This window comes from Phocoena phocoena, chromosome 1, assembly GCF_963924675.1.
Source record: "Phocoena phocoena chromosome 1, mPhoPho1.1, whole genome shotgun sequence".
Classification (NCBI taxonomy): Eukaryota; Metazoa; Chordata; class Mammalia; order Artiodactyla; family Phocoenidae; genus Phocoena; species Phocoena phocoena.
This window is the reverse complement of record NC_089219.1, coordinates 150,105,958-150,125,063: the sequence shown is the minus strand read 5'-3', so window position 1 is coordinate 150,125,063 and position 19,106 is coordinate 150,105,958. Positions and strand designations below refer to the sequence as shown.

At 38.7% G+C, this 19,106-nt stretch overlaps 1 protein-coding gene across 1 annotated transcript in view; it reads left to right on the top strand.

The window, feature by feature from the left end:
* The first annotated feature begins 1,255 nt into the window (after positions 1-1,255).
* Positions 1,256-19,106, top strand: part of LOC136118062 (membrane cofactor protein-like) — a 30,332-nt gene continuing 12,481 nt past the window's right edge. The window contains exons 1-5 of the mRNA XM_065871197.1: positions 1,256-1,459; positions 9,384-9,569; positions 9,903-10,002; positions 17,389-17,474; positions 18,330-18,527. Coding sequence (XP_065727269.1) covers positions 1,339-1,459; positions 9,384-9,569; positions 9,903-10,002; positions 17,389-17,474; positions 18,330-18,527 — 691 coding nt within the window. The 5' untranslated portion in view covers positions 1,256-1,338. The remainder of the gene's footprint in view (positions 1,460-9,383; positions 9,570-9,902; positions 10,003-17,388; positions 17,475-18,329; positions 18,528-19,106) is intronic.

The window sequence follows — 19,106 nt, the reverse complement described above, 5'->3', positions numbered from 1 at the left end:
ACAGCTTTGCTCACAGCTCTGATGATTTTTTTGGGATAAACTCTAAATGGAACTGGTGGTTTAAAAGTCATGTCCATTTTAAAACTTTTGACATACAGAAAAGTTACGTTAAATACTAAAATTTGAGGGTACTGTTTCCCCAAATACGTTTACTTACGTTGGTTGACCTTCTTATTCTTTGCCAACTAATAAGAAAATGTCAACTTCTTTTGTTTGCTCTTTAATACCAGTCGGGTTACTTTTATATTTCTTTTACTAGTCATACAGGTTTACTTACAATTCTACAAATAAATCTTGCTCATTGATAATTTTCCAGCATTGCTTGCAAGATCGTTTCAACAGAAAAGTTCTCCCCCTTATCCACTTCAGCTGACCAATTCCTACCCCTCCCAACTCTAATGACATTTACTGCTTCCAAGAAATTTGGCACTTAATGCCCCCCACCCCGTCCTTGCCTTTTTCATGCATGTATATTTCATCTTCAATAAAACATTTAGTGGCTCAAGGACAAAAGCCCGGTAGCGTTGGAACCCATTATGCTAATGGCCCGGTGTTAACAATTTACCTTCCCCGGGGGCCTTTCCTGGGAACACAGGGAAGGCTAATTGACTTTAGCAGTTGGGAGAGCAATGACCAAACCTTTCGTGATTTTGACATCAGGCCATGAGAGGCTTCAGGCTCAACCACGGAAACCTCAACTATTATCCCGAATTATGCCTGACTAATGCTAAAGATTGAGCAAGGGTCCAGGTGTCCGGACAGTTTGGAGTGCCCCAGGTCCAAACTGGAGTCCTGAGGGGTGTCTGCCGCACAGTGACCCACTGGCTGGGCTCTAGGTTTCTATTTTCGGGTCGATGCGCTTGATTCTTTAGTCCAGCTTTCCGGAAAAGGGACAGTGATGACCGCACCGGTCCTTGATTCCTTTCCACCGTTCTTGAGTAGGTTGGTAACAGTCTGTTTACGTAGGGCGGTGAGCCAGCCATTTCCCGCAAGCCGCCGCGGCTCTCCTTCAGGTCTGCAGACAGAGGAGTCAGAGACAGTCTGAGTCCAAGAAGGAGGCGCAAAGCTCCCAGCCCACCGGGAGGGTTAGCCTGGCGCAAGGGCCTCGCCCCGCCTCTCCAGGCTTAAGGGCCGCCCCGGGCGCCGAGGCCCAGCCTTGCAGCCCGCCCATTGGCCCCGCAAGGCCCTCTCCTTCGCTCCTGCAGCGTTCTAGGCCACGCCCACCTGCGTGACCGCACATGACACTGTGAATCCGGGGATTATTGCGTCTGGTAACTGAACTCTATCTAAAAGGTTTCTCCTGGCTTGGTCTCGGGTTTCCCGCTGATTTTCCCAAAAATGACGGCGTCTTGCGCGCCTCGCCAGGCACCTCCCGGCCGCCCAGAGAGTCCCCCTTTTCCTTGGTGCTGCGGCGGGATTCTTTTGCTGTCTTTAGTGCTCCCGTTGCCTATATTCTCCGGTAGGAGCCTGGAGAGAGTGTGCGCCCTGGCGGCGAATTGGAGTGGGTCGGGGAGCAGGCAGGTCAGAACCGAGGGCCGGGGGAGCTTTGCTTGTTGGCTCCGGGCGGAGGCGCGAAGCTGGATCCACCCGGGGTCGTGCGGAGTTAGGGTTGAAGGCGTGGCCGGAATGTCCTGGGTCTTGCTGTGCGGGGACCCACCGGGGTGGAGACCACGTAGTGGCCGAGGAGAAGGCTTGCTTGGTGGTGGGCACTGAGCGGTGAGGGGTGGTGGGCTCGGCCGGGGTTTACCCCGGACCAGGCTGGGTCCCTAGCAAAAGTCTGTAGGGTGTTTCCAGGACTGAGCCAAGTCGGAACAGGAGCAGGGACCCGGCGCTGGTGGGGACGGCTTGCTCTTGAGTGCCCCTGTGTCTGGGGATGCTGCTAGGCTGGTGCTGTGCCCTGGGGGAGGGGTTGCCTTATGTTCTCTAGGCCGGTGATGCCTTGTGTGTGGGGTGTTTGTGCCCCGCTGGGGAGCCTGGGGGAATGTACCCTGGTGTATGCTTTGTGGAAGTCGCCAGCCCAGTGGTGCCCAGTGTGGGACAAGGAAGCTGCTTTGTATGGGGCTTACCGAAGCAACCTAAAAAACATTGGTAGCCAAACCTAGTGAAAAATGAGTATCCTGAAAATGAACTATAAATGACGTTCATCTGGTTTTCCCATACAGCTTCATAAACTAGAGCTGAGGCGCATTCACTTTTTTTTTTCTTTTCCGTGTTTCATTGAATCGAATAAATACTTTAAATATATGCCCAAAAAAAGGCATGCTTATTGTATAAAACATACACAATCAAAGGACAACCATTTTTAATACTTTGGTATATTTCCTTCTGTCTTTATATACACGTGTGTTTCCATGTCCAAGTTATTTTTAGGATCTATTACATATACAGTTTGTATGCTGCATTTTTTCTTAGCAGCATTCATTCAATAAATACTTGCCTTCTATATGCCAGGTCCTGTGCTGGTCTTGGGTCCCCAGTGCCAGGCACATGTTAGGAAATAAAATACTTGCTACAATTTATTGGGAGTGGTAGACAGTAGCCAAAACATAATGTTAATGAATATGTTATAACCCAAAAGAAGTACCCAGGAGGAAAGGAGCATGATTCTCTGACAGCATTTAACAAATGACTGGTGGAAGGGAAGACATTTCTGCTCATCAAACAGGCCAAACTCTGCCCTTTGCCTTCTGTACATGCTGTTCCCTTGGCCTTGGAACATTCTCCTTCTGCCTCATGCGTAATTGGCTCCTTCTTATTCTTCAAAGTCAGTTGTGATGTTATCCCCTCAGAGGGACCTTCTCTGATGCACTGCTTCCGGTGGACACACGCACTTCAGTTCAATTCCCCCCAACTGGTAGTCACCCTCCCAAACTATGTTTTCTGTTCTCTCCTCACTAGAACGCAGAGATCTTGGCTATCTTGTCACACTTGTGGTTGCCTCAGTGTCAACATTATTGTATAACTCTCAAGTACCAGAAAATTAAAGGTAACATTCGGCTGAGGCTTAGAGCCCAGGAACAACTTCTCTTGCTTCCAGGAGAAAGGTTCTCTAAAGAGCCATGCTTAGGATGGACTTTCTGTGGTGCCTAAAAAGCTAAGGCAGGGACAGCTGGGGGTCAGAAAGGATCTATCTTCTCCTGACTGTAGACTCCTCAGGGTTCTCAATACTCCAGTCTTGCTTGTTACGGATCATTTTGAAAGTTTATTTCTCTGCAAGAGAGTTGTGGGTGATGGAACAGCAGTGCTAACAAAAAATCAAAAGGACTTTTTTAAAGAATAATAATGTTTAGAATAGGCTTAAAGCTAGAAGTTGAAGGAGATGATGAAAACTATTCAAAATAGAGGAAAATAGATAAGTAAAATGAATAGGATGTATCAGGGAAGATAACAGCTAGAAATGAAGAGGAGGAAAAACAAGGTTAGGTTTAAGGTTGAAAGGTAAAATCAGGATAGGTAAGAAACTTAGGTAAGGTACAAATGAGAACTCACTATGTTGGGCAGGGAAAGTATGTGGATATAATAAACATGCGCTGAAGCAACTCATGAGGAGAAGGTTTTGTAATCGAACAGTGTTGTGCCTTGGGAGTCTTGCCATCTCAGAGGTAGTTGCCAAATGGTAGGTCACAGAAGGGACCAGTCTCATTCCTCCAGAATGAGCCTGCTTTGTTGGACAAAACCTACAATTTCCTTTTATGGGTGGTCTCTTCTGCCTATTTTAGGTCTTTTCTTTTGAAAGAAGCCAAGGTCAATAAGTGCTTACACAGTAGTTTCTTAGTTTCTTACTCTGTATATTACAGTGTAGGGAGAACAGTCCTTATTGGTCAATTGCTAGGTTACAATAATACTGGGAGATAGAGAACAAAAGAAATTAGGTGGTCAAATCTTTCTCCAGTGCATAAAGTTTTAAGATGATTATTTTCAATATTAGATTCATTATACTGTATTCTTTACCATTGGTTTCTGTTTGACAGCAGTGTAACTTTGAGAACCAAAGTGTTTTGAATAGCGACTATGAGGCATGTACTGTGTGAGGTGTTGTGGCCACACGGCTGAATGGAGTCCACAATATCATGTGTTAAACATGAAGACATGTGATGGTGAGCTGAGAGATCCATGCAGAGGAGAGTCCGAGTACTCCCGAACTCAGGTCTGGCTGCTCGCTGCTCAGAAAGTCAATACTTGAGAGACAAGTACTGGTAGGAATGGAAAGGTTTAATCAGAAGGCTGGCATCTGGGGAGAAGGCAGACTCCTGTCCCAGAGCTAACTCTGAAGATTCTGCTTGGCCATGAAAGTTTTTTAAGGGAAAAAGGGGAAGTAATCTCAGTTAATCATTGAGATAGGGAGTCATATTTATTGACATCTCCCATTGCCTGCAGACTTGTTGACTCCTTGTGATATTTCTTTAGATGTTATGTGTGTCACACAATTTGCTCTCGAGGTTACTGAAGGGAAAGCCGGGGAAAAGATCTGATCATCTGTTAATTATGCTTCCTTTCTATTTGATCTAAGAAGAGAACCAACAGGTTAGGCAAAGTATTGTGTGATCAAAAGATGTGAAAGGTGTGCTTGGGCCAGAAGTTAATTAAAGTATAGCTTTGCTAAAGTGACAAGACAAAAGGGACCTCCTGCAAAAAGCTCTTTCCTACAAAAAGCTGCTTACACAAGAGAAGGGAACTGGTCAGTGCCTCCCCAGGGAAGCAGAGACTACTTCCTAGAGGAGATGTTGAGTGAATTAAGTCAAGGAAGACAAGAGTTGAAGGAGTTCTCCTGAGCAGGAAGAAAGGTGTTCAGAGCAGAGATAACAGTGTGAGCAAAGGCTCAGAGATGTGACATGGCTCGGGGCAGTCATGGACTGCCTAGCTACCCAGTGTGGCAGCAGTAGGGCAAAGGAGGCAAGAGGAAGGCAGTGGTGTAGATCACAGAGTGAATTATTATGGAAGAACAGGATAGTTAGGAATGAAAAATTACTATCATAAAAATCAGACTGTGGTGTTATTACCTGTTCTTTTTGGGCACCTTGAGGCCTTTCGTTTGCCCTAGCACAATGCAAATCTAAACTAAGCTTGCTTTAATCTCCCCAGGCTCTGTAGAAGACCATTGCTTAAGGACTAAATTGCAGACAAACGTTGTTGTCATAACCATACGAGGGTTCTAGATGACAGACAGTGATGGAAAGCAATGTGGGTAGTGGAACCGGGTTTCCTGGCTTGACCCTGTGTCTGCTACCTACAGGGAATATATTCATGGGCAAATTACTTCACCTTACCATGGTTCAGATTGTTCATCTTAAAGAATGGGAAATAGTACACAACTCATAGGAAGATTGTGAAGGATAAGTTAGTTAAAAACACTAAAATAATGATTGGCACAGGTTTAATTTGCTATTTCTAAAATGATTAATATCACCACGGTTTTAAGAAACAAGTTCTAGAATTGTTCATTGCTAATCTTTAGGAAAAAATATAACCCACAGTCTTTGGAGTTCACTTTTAATAATGTTAAAATACTATTTCTAGTCATAGAAGTAAGATAAAATGGGTTTATAATAAAATATTAAAGTAACTATTTTGGCATGAAAGAAATTAAAAATTCTCATAAACTGAAATGTCTGTAAATAAATGAATGAAAGAAATGGAAAATAGGAACAGAAACAGCAGTGAAAAAAGTGATGACTTGAAGATATTTCTGGAGCAGTTTGGCTGAACAGTAAAGAATTTGAATTTTGACCCAAGGATGTATAAAACTGATAACAGTACTCATTCAGCTTTGGCACTAGGAACTAGAAATGCAGTGATGAATGAGACATGGTCCTCAAGAAGGCTACAGTCTCCTACGGAAATAAGCAATGAATAATTACAGTATGAAAAGTGCTATGAAAGAAGTAAATTGGGGCTCATGAGGACACTTAACTGAATTTTTTGGGTGAGAGATGTTAGGAGCCTCCAGGAAGGAGTGGCATCTAAGATGAAACTGAAGGATGAGTGGGTGGGAGGAATGGCAGGGTCTCTGGTCAAAGCTGAAGTAATATGATGCATGGAGGTCTAGAGCACTACAGTAAGTTGAGTAATTTAATGGGCACTACTAGTGGAATTGAATATGGCTTAGAAGACTGTGCAAGAGTGAGCAGATATTAAAGCTCTGTTAGCCATGTCAAGGAGCCTTAGACATTATCATGAGGGAAGCAGGGAGCCGTTGAAACATATCTGACTTGGAAGGGCCTTGGTCCTAGTATCACATCAGTATTACTCTGGTGGCAGTGTGAAGATGAACTGAATGAAAGGTGGCAAGACCAGTAAGGAGACCTATTCAGAAACTCTTGTAGCAATCCAGATAAGAAATGATAGTGGCTTGAATTAGAAGTAAAGGTGGAAACAGGGAGAGGGAACAGGCATTTCAGTTGTGGAAACCATGTATCTTGTTTGCTGGCTTCATTATGTTATTTGAGATAGTGTGACACATTCCAAGTGGAGCTGTGGGGAGGCAGTTGAACATATAGACTTGGCACCCCAGCTAAGATCTAGGATGGAGAGAGGGATTTGGGAGGCAGCTCTCATCAGTTGTAATGATGTCATGAGAGTATACATTCTGACCCGGGGGGATTTGCAGAATGAAAATAAGGAGAGCTCATAGAATAACCCATGAGGAACGTCACATCATGCAATCAGACAGAGAAGGAAGAGCAGCCAGAGGACAGGCTGAAAACCAGGCTGGTTTGCTACCTGGAAACCAAGGAAAAGAGCTTTTCAGGCACAAGAGAGCAAAGAGAGAATGAACAATAGCTCCAGATGTTGTAGACAGGGTAATTAAAATTACTGAGGGAGAGAGTGTTAGGGTGAATTTACCAAGAGGGAGGCTACTTAATGACTTGAAAATAATTTAAGTGGCTTATAAATGAGTGGGAACTGAGAAATAAAATTGATAGGTTAGATGTTAGAGCCTGCGTTTTGAAGAAGCAAAGAAAGTTTAAAAATAGGTTGAGTGGACAGTGAGAGAAGGAGGGGGTGGTCAGATTTCAGGAAGTTCCAATTTGGGTCAGAGACCATGATTTTCTGAAGGGAACCACCTGGGCAGGGGTGTGGGTGTGTGCTTATGTCAGAGAGTTATTTTTAATTTTGCAAGCAGGTAGAGAGTGCTTGCACAATTTTTGCAAGTGTATAGAAAGTGAACAGTTTTCTTGATTCACAGCAGAGCATTATTTCACTTTCCTGACACTCACCTGGAACACTGGGGAGTTTTCTGAATGCAGCCTATCTTATTATGTAATAGCATCCATTGTTAAAGTATTGCATTACAGCCTAATAATAATGTTGTAAACTATTTAGAAAAAGCTAAGTTAAGATGTTATTTTTTTGGAGCTAGGGACATTTACTTTGAAAATTCTCATAGGAAAAAAATTCAATGTTCTGAGCAAAAGAAGAAATTTGATTACAAAAATGTGTGATTATTGGGCTCAATTATTACAGTGTATAAAGCTTGTGATCAACTGGTTGACAAAGCCAACATTCTGAACTGTACATTGTTAAAAGCACTCATTTCATGATGCGTATTGGTAGGAAGAAATCCTTCATTAGTTGAATGGATTAAACTGTCCAATTGACATGTCTTTTTCCATTCAGAACACTATGTGTGAGAGTTATTTTAGGAATTTTCTCTTCTTTTTTATACTTTTGAGATAGTTACTGAAATTGAGTGCATAAACAAAGAACACTTGTGTAATTTAATTATGGGCATGATATTAACTTGATTTCTTTCTTGGTGGTTCCAGGAAATTCTAGAATGATGTAATACATTTGCATCTAGTACGAAATTATATAGCATTTCTAGCTTGTGTTTTCTGTTTGTTTGTTTTTTTCCTATGTTAAAATGAGAATGTCTGGCTCAGGGTATTGAGTAAATTTAATATTATTAATAAAATTCAACTCAACTAATTTTCTTTTTTAGCAATGCTTTTAATACTAAACGGTTTTGTTTTGTTTTGTTTTCCTTTTTTTTTTTTTTTTTTGCTTTTGTTTTGTTTTGGGCAGTTAATTGAGGAGCATTCATGTAACAAGATCAGCATAGTAGAAATGTTGAAAGCATTTGCTAAGTGTTGAAACAGTTTCAGCACATGATGTAAATGAAATGTTGGACGGTGTATCAAGAGAGGAGTTTAGAGTTTAGAATATGATAGGAAAGGAGGGTAATTCACCTCCTTAGAGTTCTCTCTTGACCAGTCTCTCAATCTGCAGTAAGACAGAGATCCAGGGGAGTAATAAAGAAAAGGTTCGTCAGGGACCAAAATAGGTCTATTTCTTTCTCCTTAGATCCTTAACCTTATAGGTGTGGCCTCTGCATTCCTTTAGCACTTTAGGACTTGATGCGTCTCCATATCATTATTTTACATAATTTTTCTAACAGATTTGTTAGGTTGTTGAGCCCACAGATAATTAAAAGGAAGAGAAATTGTTGAAGTAGGAATTACATTCTTCTACGGAGGGACTCCCCACGCCAAAAAATAAAAAGAATAAAAACTTATAAAAGTATAGCAAGAAAGTAGCTTTACTGTTGGGGTATACTAGATAAATAGCCCAAACAGCTACCTCAGGGAGCTTCTAAGGATGTGCATGCTCTATTGATCAGAGAAGAAAAATTAAATTACATTTAAAGTAATATAAAGAAAACAAAATTTTTTCAATGTAAGTCTATTCAAAGTGGCAAATTTTGATATTTAAATGTTATCTATTCACTCATAAACTTATTTAGTTCACAAATATGAAATATATGAAATGAAGTCATACTTTGAAATACTTAGTCCATATCTATTTTGATCTTTGAAACCCACAATGTTTATTTAATAGTCGCCTCTTATCATAGCATGTCTTGAGTACCCAGTGTGTACAGAGTGTAGTAGAAAAAGAAGGCATATGATCCCTGCCCTCTAGGACTTTGCCTACTGAGAGGAAACTGAGCCTGAAGTGACAAGTGATCACATGCTTGTGTTTCAAACTATGGAAGAGTAATCTGAGCAGAGTGCTATATACTATGGAAGACTTTTTAGAGGAGAGGTGAACTTTGAAATGAATTTAGAAAAAAGTATGTAAGGATATATATATATATATATATATATTTACTCAATACCAAAAAGATTTTGTCTCCTTTAATTTACTGTTGAATGAAAATTTAGCTTATTCCTCAACAAATTAAAAGCTAATAGGATGTTATTTAAAGTAAACAAGACACACCCTCCGCTACTACCATCACTTGGGTAAAAGCATGTGACAATCACTTAAAATCTTGCTAAGAACCTTTCCATTTATTCTGTACTGCCTACTTGCTGCTAGGCCACAAGTGGCTGGTGAAAGAGATTAAATCCTTAATTTTCTGTTTTTATTTTTATTCCTAGGTCCCTGTATTGATCCACCAGTATTGGAGAGTATGAGGCTCAAGGGTGTCATTAAACACCGTTATTATCCTGGGGACAGAATAAACTATGAGTGTCGCACAGGATACTTTTATGTGTGGCCTTATCTCCTCTCATCTACTTGTGAGCCTAATGGCTCATGGAGCCCTATTGAAGAAGCATGTTTAAGTAAGGAAACAAAACCATTTTTGTTTGTTGTTTTTTGCTTTCTGTAGAGATTTTTACACATTTTAGGGTCAATTTTCCACTGCAACAATAATGATTTTCTCATGCAAAACTAGGTTTTAGATAGCAATGCATTTTTTCAGGCTTTGAGAAATCTTCAGGGAATCTTTATTGGTGATTGGTTCCTCAGTAAATGTGAATTTTAAGTTTGCCCTTATAATAATTAAATAAAGAAAATAATATTTCATCAATATAAAAGAGCAGTGTAGAATTTTGATCTTGATTTAAATGTTTTGAAATTGGTATGAAAAAACAAATTTGAAAATTTTCTTTTAGGAAAATCATGTCCAAATCCAGAAATAAAGCATGGTGAAGTATATGCCCCAAATAAAACCTTTGAGTTTGAATCAGAAGCTCACATTTCTTGTAATGAGGGGTAAGTAAGTTACTCCTTAGAGGAAATAAGTTAAATGTTATGAATTCCATTTTTCTTTGCTTCTCAGCTTAATCATTCCCTTAAAGTTGATTTCATTTTTCTTTCTAGGTCATAAGTTGCACTTGTAGCCAAATAACTCTTGGGCTTTTTATGGAGAATGAAATGATGTGTAATTAATAGAAAGGAATTTAAATTGAAGAAAAGCAAAATCATATACTTATTATATGTGGTAATAAGCCTATTGGAAGCATTGAAAATGTAGTAATCATGGTGACTTTATCCTTAACAACACAGTGCACCCTAGTAAAAATGGCCAGCTCTCAGAGTTGAAGGAGGGCTCACAGAAATGACACCAACAGTGTAAGAGGGCTCCTTTTTCTCCACACCCTCTCCAGCACTTATCATTTGTAGACGTTTTACTGATGGCCATTCTGACTGGTGTGAGGTGATATCTCATTGTAGTTTTGATTTGCATTTCTCTAATAATTAGTTATGTTGAGCATCTTTTCATGTGCCTGTTGGCCATTTGTATGTCTTCTTTGAAGAAATGTCTACCTAGGTCTTTTGCCCATTTTTTGATTATGTTGTTGTTGATATTAAGCTGGATGAGCTGTATGTATTGGAAATTAAGCCCTTCTTGGTAGCATCATTTACAAATATTTTCTCCCAGTCTGTAGGTTTTCTTTTCATTTTGTTTATGGTTTCCTTTGCTGTGCAAAAGCTTTTAAGTTTAATTAGGTCCCCGTTTTTATTTTTGTTTTTATCTCCATTACTCTAGGAGATGTATCCAAAAAAAATATTGCTGCAATTTATGTCAAAGAGTGTTCTGCCTATGTTTTCTTCTTTATTATAATATACTGTCTTATATTTAGGTCTTTAATCCATTTTGAGTTTATTTTTGTATACGTTTCTATATGGTGTTAAAGAATGTTCTAATTTCATTCTTTTTACATATAGCTGTCCAGTTTTCTTAGCACCACTTATTGACTGTCTTTTCTCCATTGTCTATTCTTGCCTCCTTTGTCATAGATTAATTGACCATCAGTGTATGGGTTTATTTATGGGCTTTCTATCATGCTCCATTGATTTATATGTCTGGCTTTTCTGCCAGTACCATACTGTTTTGATGACTGTTGCTTTATTGTATAGTCTGAAGTCAGGGAGCTTGATTCTTCCTGCTCCGTTCTTCTTTCTCAAGAGTGTTTTGGCTAATAGGAGTCTTTTGTGTTTCCATACAAATTTAAAAATATTTTGTTCTAGTTCTGTGAAAAATGCCATTGTATTGAATCTGTGGATTGCCTTGGGTAGTATAGTCATTTTGACAATGTTGATTCTTCCAATCCAAGAACATGGGATATCTCTCCATCTGTTTGTGTCATCTTCAGTTTCTTTCATCAGTGTCTTATAGTTTTCAGAGTATAGGTCTTTTGCCTCCTTAGGTAGGTTTATTTCTAGATATTTTATTCTTTTTGATGCAGTGGTAAATAGGATTGTTTCCTTAATTTCTGTTTCTCATCTTTTGTTGTTAGTGTATAGAAGTGCAACAGATTTCTGTATATTAATTTTGTATTCAGCAACTTTACCAGATTCATTTATGAGCTCTAGTAGTTTTCTGGTAGTGTCTTTAGGATTTTCTATGTATAACATCATGTCATCTGCAAACAGTGACAGTTTTACTTCTTTTCCAAATTGGATTCCTTTATTTCTTTTTCTTTTCTGCTTCCTGTGGCTAGGACTTCCAAAACTATGCTGAATAAAAGTGGTGAGAGTGGGCCTCCTTGTACTGTTCCAGATCTTAGAGGAAATGCTTTCAGCTTTTCACCATTGAGTATGATGTGGGTTTGTCATATATGGCCTTTATTATGTTGAGCTATGTTTCCTCTATGCCTACTTTCTGAAGAGTTTTTATCATAAATGGATGTTGAATTTTATAAAAAGTTTTTCTGCATCTGTTGAGAGGATCACATGGTTTTTATCCTTCAATTTGTTAATATGCTGTATCACATTGATCAATCACATTGATTGATTTGTGAATATTGAAAAATCCTTGCCTCCCTGTGGTAAATCCCACTAGATCATGATGTATGATCCTTTTAACGTATTTTTGGAATTGGTTTGCTGGTATTTTGCTAAGGATTTTTGCATCTATTTTCATCAGTCATATTGACGTATAAATTTCTTTTTTGTGTGATATCTTTGTCTTTGGTATCAGGGTGATGGTGGCCTCAGAGAACAAGTTTGGAAGAGTTCTTTCCTCTGCAGTTTTTTGGAATAGTTTCAGAAGGATGGGTGTTACCTGTGTTTCCTTATTGATTTTCTGTCTGGATGATCTGTCCATTGATGTAAGTGGAGTGTTAAGGTCCCCTACTATCATTGTGTTACTGTCAATTTTTGCTTTATGGCTGTTAGCCCTTGCCTTATATATTGAGGTGCTCCTATGTTGGGTGCATATATAATTACAATTGTTATAATCTTCTTCTTCTACTGATCCTTTGCTCATTATGTAGTGTCTTTGTCTCTTGTAACCATCTTTATTAAAGTCCATTTTTGTCTGACATAAGTATTGCAACTCTGACTTTCTTTTGATTTCCATTTGCATGGAATACTTTTTCCATTTCCTCACTATCAGTCTGTATGTGTCTCCAGATCTGAAGTGAGTCTCTTGTAGGCAGTGTATATATTAGTCTTGTTTTTGTAACCATCCAGCCAGTCTGTCTTTTGCTTGGAGCATTTAGTCTATTGACATTTAAGGTAATTATAGATAAGTATGTTCCTATTGCCATTTTGTTAATTGTTTTTTGTTTTTGTAGGTCTTTTTCTTTCCCCTTCTTTCATTCTCTACTCTTGTGATGACTATCTTTAATGTTATGTTTGGATTCCTTTTTCTTTTTGTATGTATATCTATTATAGATTTTTGACAATTACTGTTTTTGATTTTATATTTTACATCTAATTGTTTTGTGTAGCCCTTAACTGCTTATTGTGGATACAAATGATTTTTACTATTTGCATCTTTTAACCTCCCTACTAACTTTGTGTGTGGATGATTTCCTACCTTTCTTGTAAGTTTGCCTTTACCAGTGAGCTTTTCCATTTTATAATTTTCTTGTTTCTATTTGTGGCCTTTGCTTTTCCACCTAGAGAAGTTCTTTATCATTTGTTGTAAAGTTGGTTTGGTAATATTGAATTATTTTAGCTTTTGCTTGTCTGTAAAGCTGTTGATTTCTCCATGAAATCTGAGTGGGAGCCTTGCTGGGTAGAGGATTCTTAGTTGTAGGTTTTTGTCTTTCATCACTTTAAGTATATCATGCCACTCCTTTCTGACCTGCAGAGTTTCTGCTGAAAAATCAGTTGATAGCCTTATGGGAGTTCTCTTGTATGTTACTTGTTGCTTTTCCCTTGTTGCTTTTAACATTCTCTCTTTATCTTTAATTTTCATAATTTTGATTACACTGTGTCATGGTATATTCCTCTGTGGGTTAATCCTGTATGGAACTCTGCACTTCTGAACTTGGGTAACTGTTTCCTTCCCCAGGTTAGAGAAGTTTTCAGCAATTATCTTTTCAAATATTTTCTCAGGTCCTTTCTCTCTCTCTCTTCTCATTTTGGGACCCTGATAACGCAAATATTAGCATGCTTGATGTTGTCCCAGAAGTCTCTTGAACTGTCCTCATTCCTTTTCTTTTTTTTTTTTCTCTCTTCAGTGGCAGTGATTTCCACTACTCTGTCTTCCACCTCACTAATCAGTTCTTCCATCTCATTTACTCTACTATTGATACCTTCTAGTGTATTTTTCATTTCAGTTATTGTATTCTTTATTTCTGTTTGGTTGTTCTTTATATTTTCTAATTCTTTGTTAAAAACTTCTAATTTTTCATCCCGTGCATCCATTCTCTGCCCGAGTTCTTTGATCATCTTTACTCTCATTACTCTGAACTCTTTCTTGGGTAGATTGCCTATCTCCATGTCACTTAGTTCTTCTGGGGTTTTATCTTGTTCCTTCATCTGAAACATATTCCTCTGTTGCTTCATTTTCTCTAAATTGCTATTTGTATTTTTAAATATGTGGTAGGTTGGTTACTTTTTTTTGGCCTTGGAGAAGTGACCCTCTGTAGGAGACATCCTATGCATCACCCAAGGGCCAGGGGCCAACTGGTCCCAGGGTAGTATCTGGCCTGCGTTTGTAGACTTGGCTTGCAGGTTGCAGGACTGTAATTTCTTGCTTCTGGTGTCTGCCCCCTAACTGTTGGAGCTGGGTTTTGGTCCTCTGGTGGGCAGGGCCATGTCTAGGGGTGTGTTTAGAGGTGGCTGTGGACTCAGGAAGTCTTTAAGCAGCCTGTCTGCTCATGGGTAGGGGCGTATCCCCTCCCAGTTTGTTGTTTGGCCTGAGATGTCCCAGCACTGGAGCCTACAGGCTGTTGGGTGGGGCCAGGTCTTGCTGCCAAAATATCAGCCTCTGGGAGAACTCACACAAATGAATCCCCTGTTATATCTGCCGCAATGTCTATATCCCCAGAGTGAGCCACAGCTGCCTCCACTTCCCTAGGAGACCCTCCAAGATGAGTAGGTAGCTCTGGCCCAGGCTCCTATGAAGTTACTGCTTTTACCTTTGGTCCTTTGGTGTGTTTGAGACTTTTTTGTGCACCCTTTAAGAGTGAAATCTCTATTTTCCCCAGTCCTGTGGAGCTCCTGCAATCAAGCCCCACTGGCCTTCAAAGCCAAATGCTCTGGGAGCTCCTCTTCCCAGTGCTGGACCCCTGGGCTGTGGGGCCTCACGTGGGGCTCAGAACTCACTCCTGTGGGAGAATCTCTGTAATATAATTATTCTCCAGTTTGTGGGGTGCCCACTGTGGGGTATGGGATTTAATTATATTGCAAGGCTTCCCCTTCTACCAGTCTCCTTGTGGTTCCATCTTTATGTCTTTAGCTGTAGGGGATCTTTTCTAGTAGGTTTCAGTCTTTTTCAATGATGATTGCTCTATAGATTGCTGTGATTTTGGTGTTCTTGTGAGAGGAGGTGAGCTTAGGGTCCTTCTACTCTGCCATCTTAGCCACTCTGTCTTTGTCTTTTGAAAGTTTGGTTATTATGTGACTTAGTGTTGATGTCTTTAAGTTCATTTTACCTGGGGGTTGTTGAGCTTCTTGGATGTTTATATTTGTGTCTTTCATCAAATTTGCAAAGCTGCTCACCATTATTTTTTTAAATATTCTCTCTGCCCCTTTCTATCTCTCTTCTCCCTCTGAGACTCCCACACTGTGTAGGTTGATCCACTTGATGATATCACACAGGTCCTTTAGGCTCTGCTCCCTTTTCTTCACTCTTTTTCCTTTCTGTTCCTCAGACTCAGTAACTTCCACCATTCTATATTCATGTTCACTGATCCTTCTGCAGCTCAAATTTGCCTTTAATCCCTCTATTGAATTTTTAATACCAGGTATTGTACTTTTAAGCTCCATAATTTCTTTTTGGTTCCTTTTTAGGTTTTCTAGCTCCTTATGATACTTCCATTTTGTTCACACATCATTTTCTTGACTTTCTCCAAGTCTTCCTTTAGTTCTTTGAGCATCTTTAAGATATTTTGATGTCTTTATCTAATATATCTATCATCAGATATTTTTCAGGAACAGTTTCTGTTCATTTGTTTTTTTATTCTGAATGGACCACACTTTCCTGTTTCTTTGTATGTCTGGTGAATTTTTGTGGAATATTGGATATTGGAATCTAATAATGTGGTAACCCTGGAAATCAGATTCTCCCCTTTCCCTAGACATTGCAGTTTTTGTTATTGTTTTTGTTTATTGATTTTTGTATCATGTTTCTGTGGCAGGGATCACCTGAGATGTAAACTGAAGGCCTTCTCAGGCTGTTTCTGTGTTTTTTCCCTGAACATGCACACTCACTTTCTAAATTTCCCCACATATGCAGTTGGTTTTGAATGTCCTAGTCTTTAGTGCCTGGCTTCTGGGAGTGGAAACATGAAAAATGAAGGTGGAAGCAAATGTTGTTGGATCTTTAAATCCCATGTAAGTCACTTCAGCCAACAAGGAAAGGGCTTGCAAGAGTCGGCGAGGTGTGACAACAATGGCTGCCACCACTTTCTGTGATCAGAAATAGCAGTCAGCAATCAGAGTACAGATCCTTGGTACTTGGAAGATAGTCTTTTTGGCTATTGTACCTCCTGTAACCTGTGTGTAAGCTGCTTCAGGAGCACACGCACAGTTGCCTGCCCCACTGCTGAGGGTAGGGATAAGTTGCTGCTGTTTTCCTAAGAGCTGAAACGGACTGAAATTAATGCAATTTACCTGTCTGAGTTTTCCTCTAGAACTTGCAAGCCTTCAACAGACTCCAGAGTTCCAAAACAGTGACATCAGACAGATTCTGCCATTGCAGTTTTTGTCTAGTTATGGTGACAGATTCCTAGAGCTTCCAACTCTACCACCTTCCCAAAATCCTCTCCTAAAACACTAATATACAGAAAATGAGTACCGCTTAATGGAAAAGTCAACTGGAACCTTGTACAAGCAGTTTCACTGATTATTTTTAAACTGATCAAGTAAAAATATTATAACATCCTGTCATAGATATAGAGAGCCTATTAGGTACTTTGAGAGGTACCAAAAACTTAAAGCATAGACTCTTCTCAAAAAAAAGTTGTAGCCTGGTTAGAAACACAATATATACTAACATAATATATTAAATCAAATAGTAAATAAGAAGTGCCAAATACATGCCATTATTTATGATCATTACAATGAGAATCCAGAAGAAGAGAGTATTGTGAATTTAAATCATCAGAGAAGATTTCATTAAGTAATATTCCCAAGCTATTCCTGGAAAGATATTCTGATCTAAAGAGTATTAAAAAGAACTAAAACTTACCTAGCACTCACTATGTGTCAGATGCTAACTTATTCTCAGAACAACCCCATGATGTATGTACTATTATCTCTTTTACATAGATGAGGAAATTGAGCAAGAGGAACAGTAAGAGACTTTCCAAAGCTTAAATAACAAGTCATTCATGGAGCTGGGACTCGAATCCAGGCAGGCAAGCTCTAGGGCCTGATCTCTCTGCTCAGTCCTTGCTGAGCAGAATGGTGTGAGCAAAAGCATAGAAGTGAATGTGTGGTGCATTTGCCAGAGATGGTGAAGAGGCCACGCTGACAGGCGTGATAGTAATTTCGACATTTTGCTGTTGGACAGTGTGTGTCCACATGCAGAAGCTCTGTTTGATTAAAATTGCAGATTTGGTTAGCACTTTCATTATATCATATCATTTAAGAAACTTCTCCCTCAAACTACTGTAGTACAGAAAAACAACCATATAAAAATTTTCAGTATTATGTGCTGTTAAAGAAACAGTAACCTTTTCTTTTTTCATTTAGTTATTACTTAAGAGGAAAAAACATTCTAACTTGTAACCTTATTGGACAGAATGTGCATTGGAGTGATAAGATACCACATTGTGAAAGTAAGTAAATTCTCACTTTAGAATTTAGATTAGGAATTTTCAAACTTTTTGGCTTCAGGACCTGTTTATGCTGTTAAATCAACAACAATTCCAAAGAGCTTTTCTTTATGTGGATTATGTCTATTGGTATTCATTATATTGGAATTAAAACAAAAGTTTTTAAAATAGTTAATTATTAAATCATTTTTAGGAACAGTAAAGTCAATACATGTTAATATATACAACATATTTTTATGAAAAAATAAAAAATTTCCAAAACCAACAGTGGGAATAGTGGCATTGTTTTACATTTTTGAAAATCTCTTCAATATCTGGCTTAAAGGAAGACGTCTGGACTCAGTCTGTGGCAAAATCACCCAATTTGTAGATTCTGGAAATTTTCACCATAAACTTACAAGGATGACAGTGAAATAAGACCATATCTTGGTATTAGTGTGAACCATGGATGTAGTGAATGGATATGTTTTAAAATTACAAATATGCATTTCTTAGCTAGCAGTGAATTTTATTTTTAATCACAAGCATATTTTCTCATTAAATTTCCATCTCTTATGATGATTAGAACAAAACTTAGCATATCCTTATAGATAAATATAGGTATTTCATATAGGTACTTTATATAGGTATTTAAGAAAATGAGTTTGGTTCTTAAAAGTTTATTTCTACATGATTTGAATTTGGGATAACACATTTTCTCATGGAAACTCTCCTCTAAACGGATAAAGGATTCACAACTAACTTCTAGAAATCATATGTTAAAGAACTTATTGAAGGTAGTTCATAGGACTTTTCTGATGCTGTCTTACTCTTTCACCTTCCCTTTACCTTTATTTTCTCTTTTTACCCCTTTTTAAGAGATTTTTTGTGGACGACCTCCAGAAATAAAACATGGAAAACACACCAATAGCTACAGGAATATATTTGAATATAATGAATTAGTAACTTATAGTTGTAATCCTTCAAATGGATCAGATGAATATTCGCTTGTTGGAGAGAGGCAGCTTATTTGTTCTGGACCTGGCAAATGGAGTAGTGCTGCTCCTCTGTGTAAAGGTAATAATGTTTCCATTTGTTTCCTTCGTCATTTGTAAATACTGTGGAACACTTCGTAAATAGTTTTACCTATAAGTGAAACAGTCATATATGTTTCTTTCTCCGGTTAAATTGACTTCTAACTTAATTTAGGCCAAATCGAACAGAAAATAGTTCTAGTTGTGAGGTTTCCCACCCCTCACCCCAGATGTTCTTGACATGACAATTTACACATTGTGAACTAATTGTGTGTGTGTGTGTGTGTGTGTGTGTGTGTGTATTAGGATTTTTTTGCTTGAAAGAACTGAAAAACTCAACACATCCTGCCTCAAAAATAAAGTTTTTTCTTATATTGCAAGATGTCTGAGAGTTCTGGCTACAAATAATGGTAGAGAAATTTTTAAAAGCTAAGCTTCTCATTGATAAGAATGATAAACTCTGAACAAAATATATTTTTAAAACAATATTTAAGGCACTAGAGAGTGACATAAAGCAAGGAGATGCTAGAGGGGATTTGATTCTTGGAAGAAAACCACTGAATAACAGGATAATATTTACTCTTCTCAAGTGCACATGGGACATTCTCTAAGGTAGCTCATA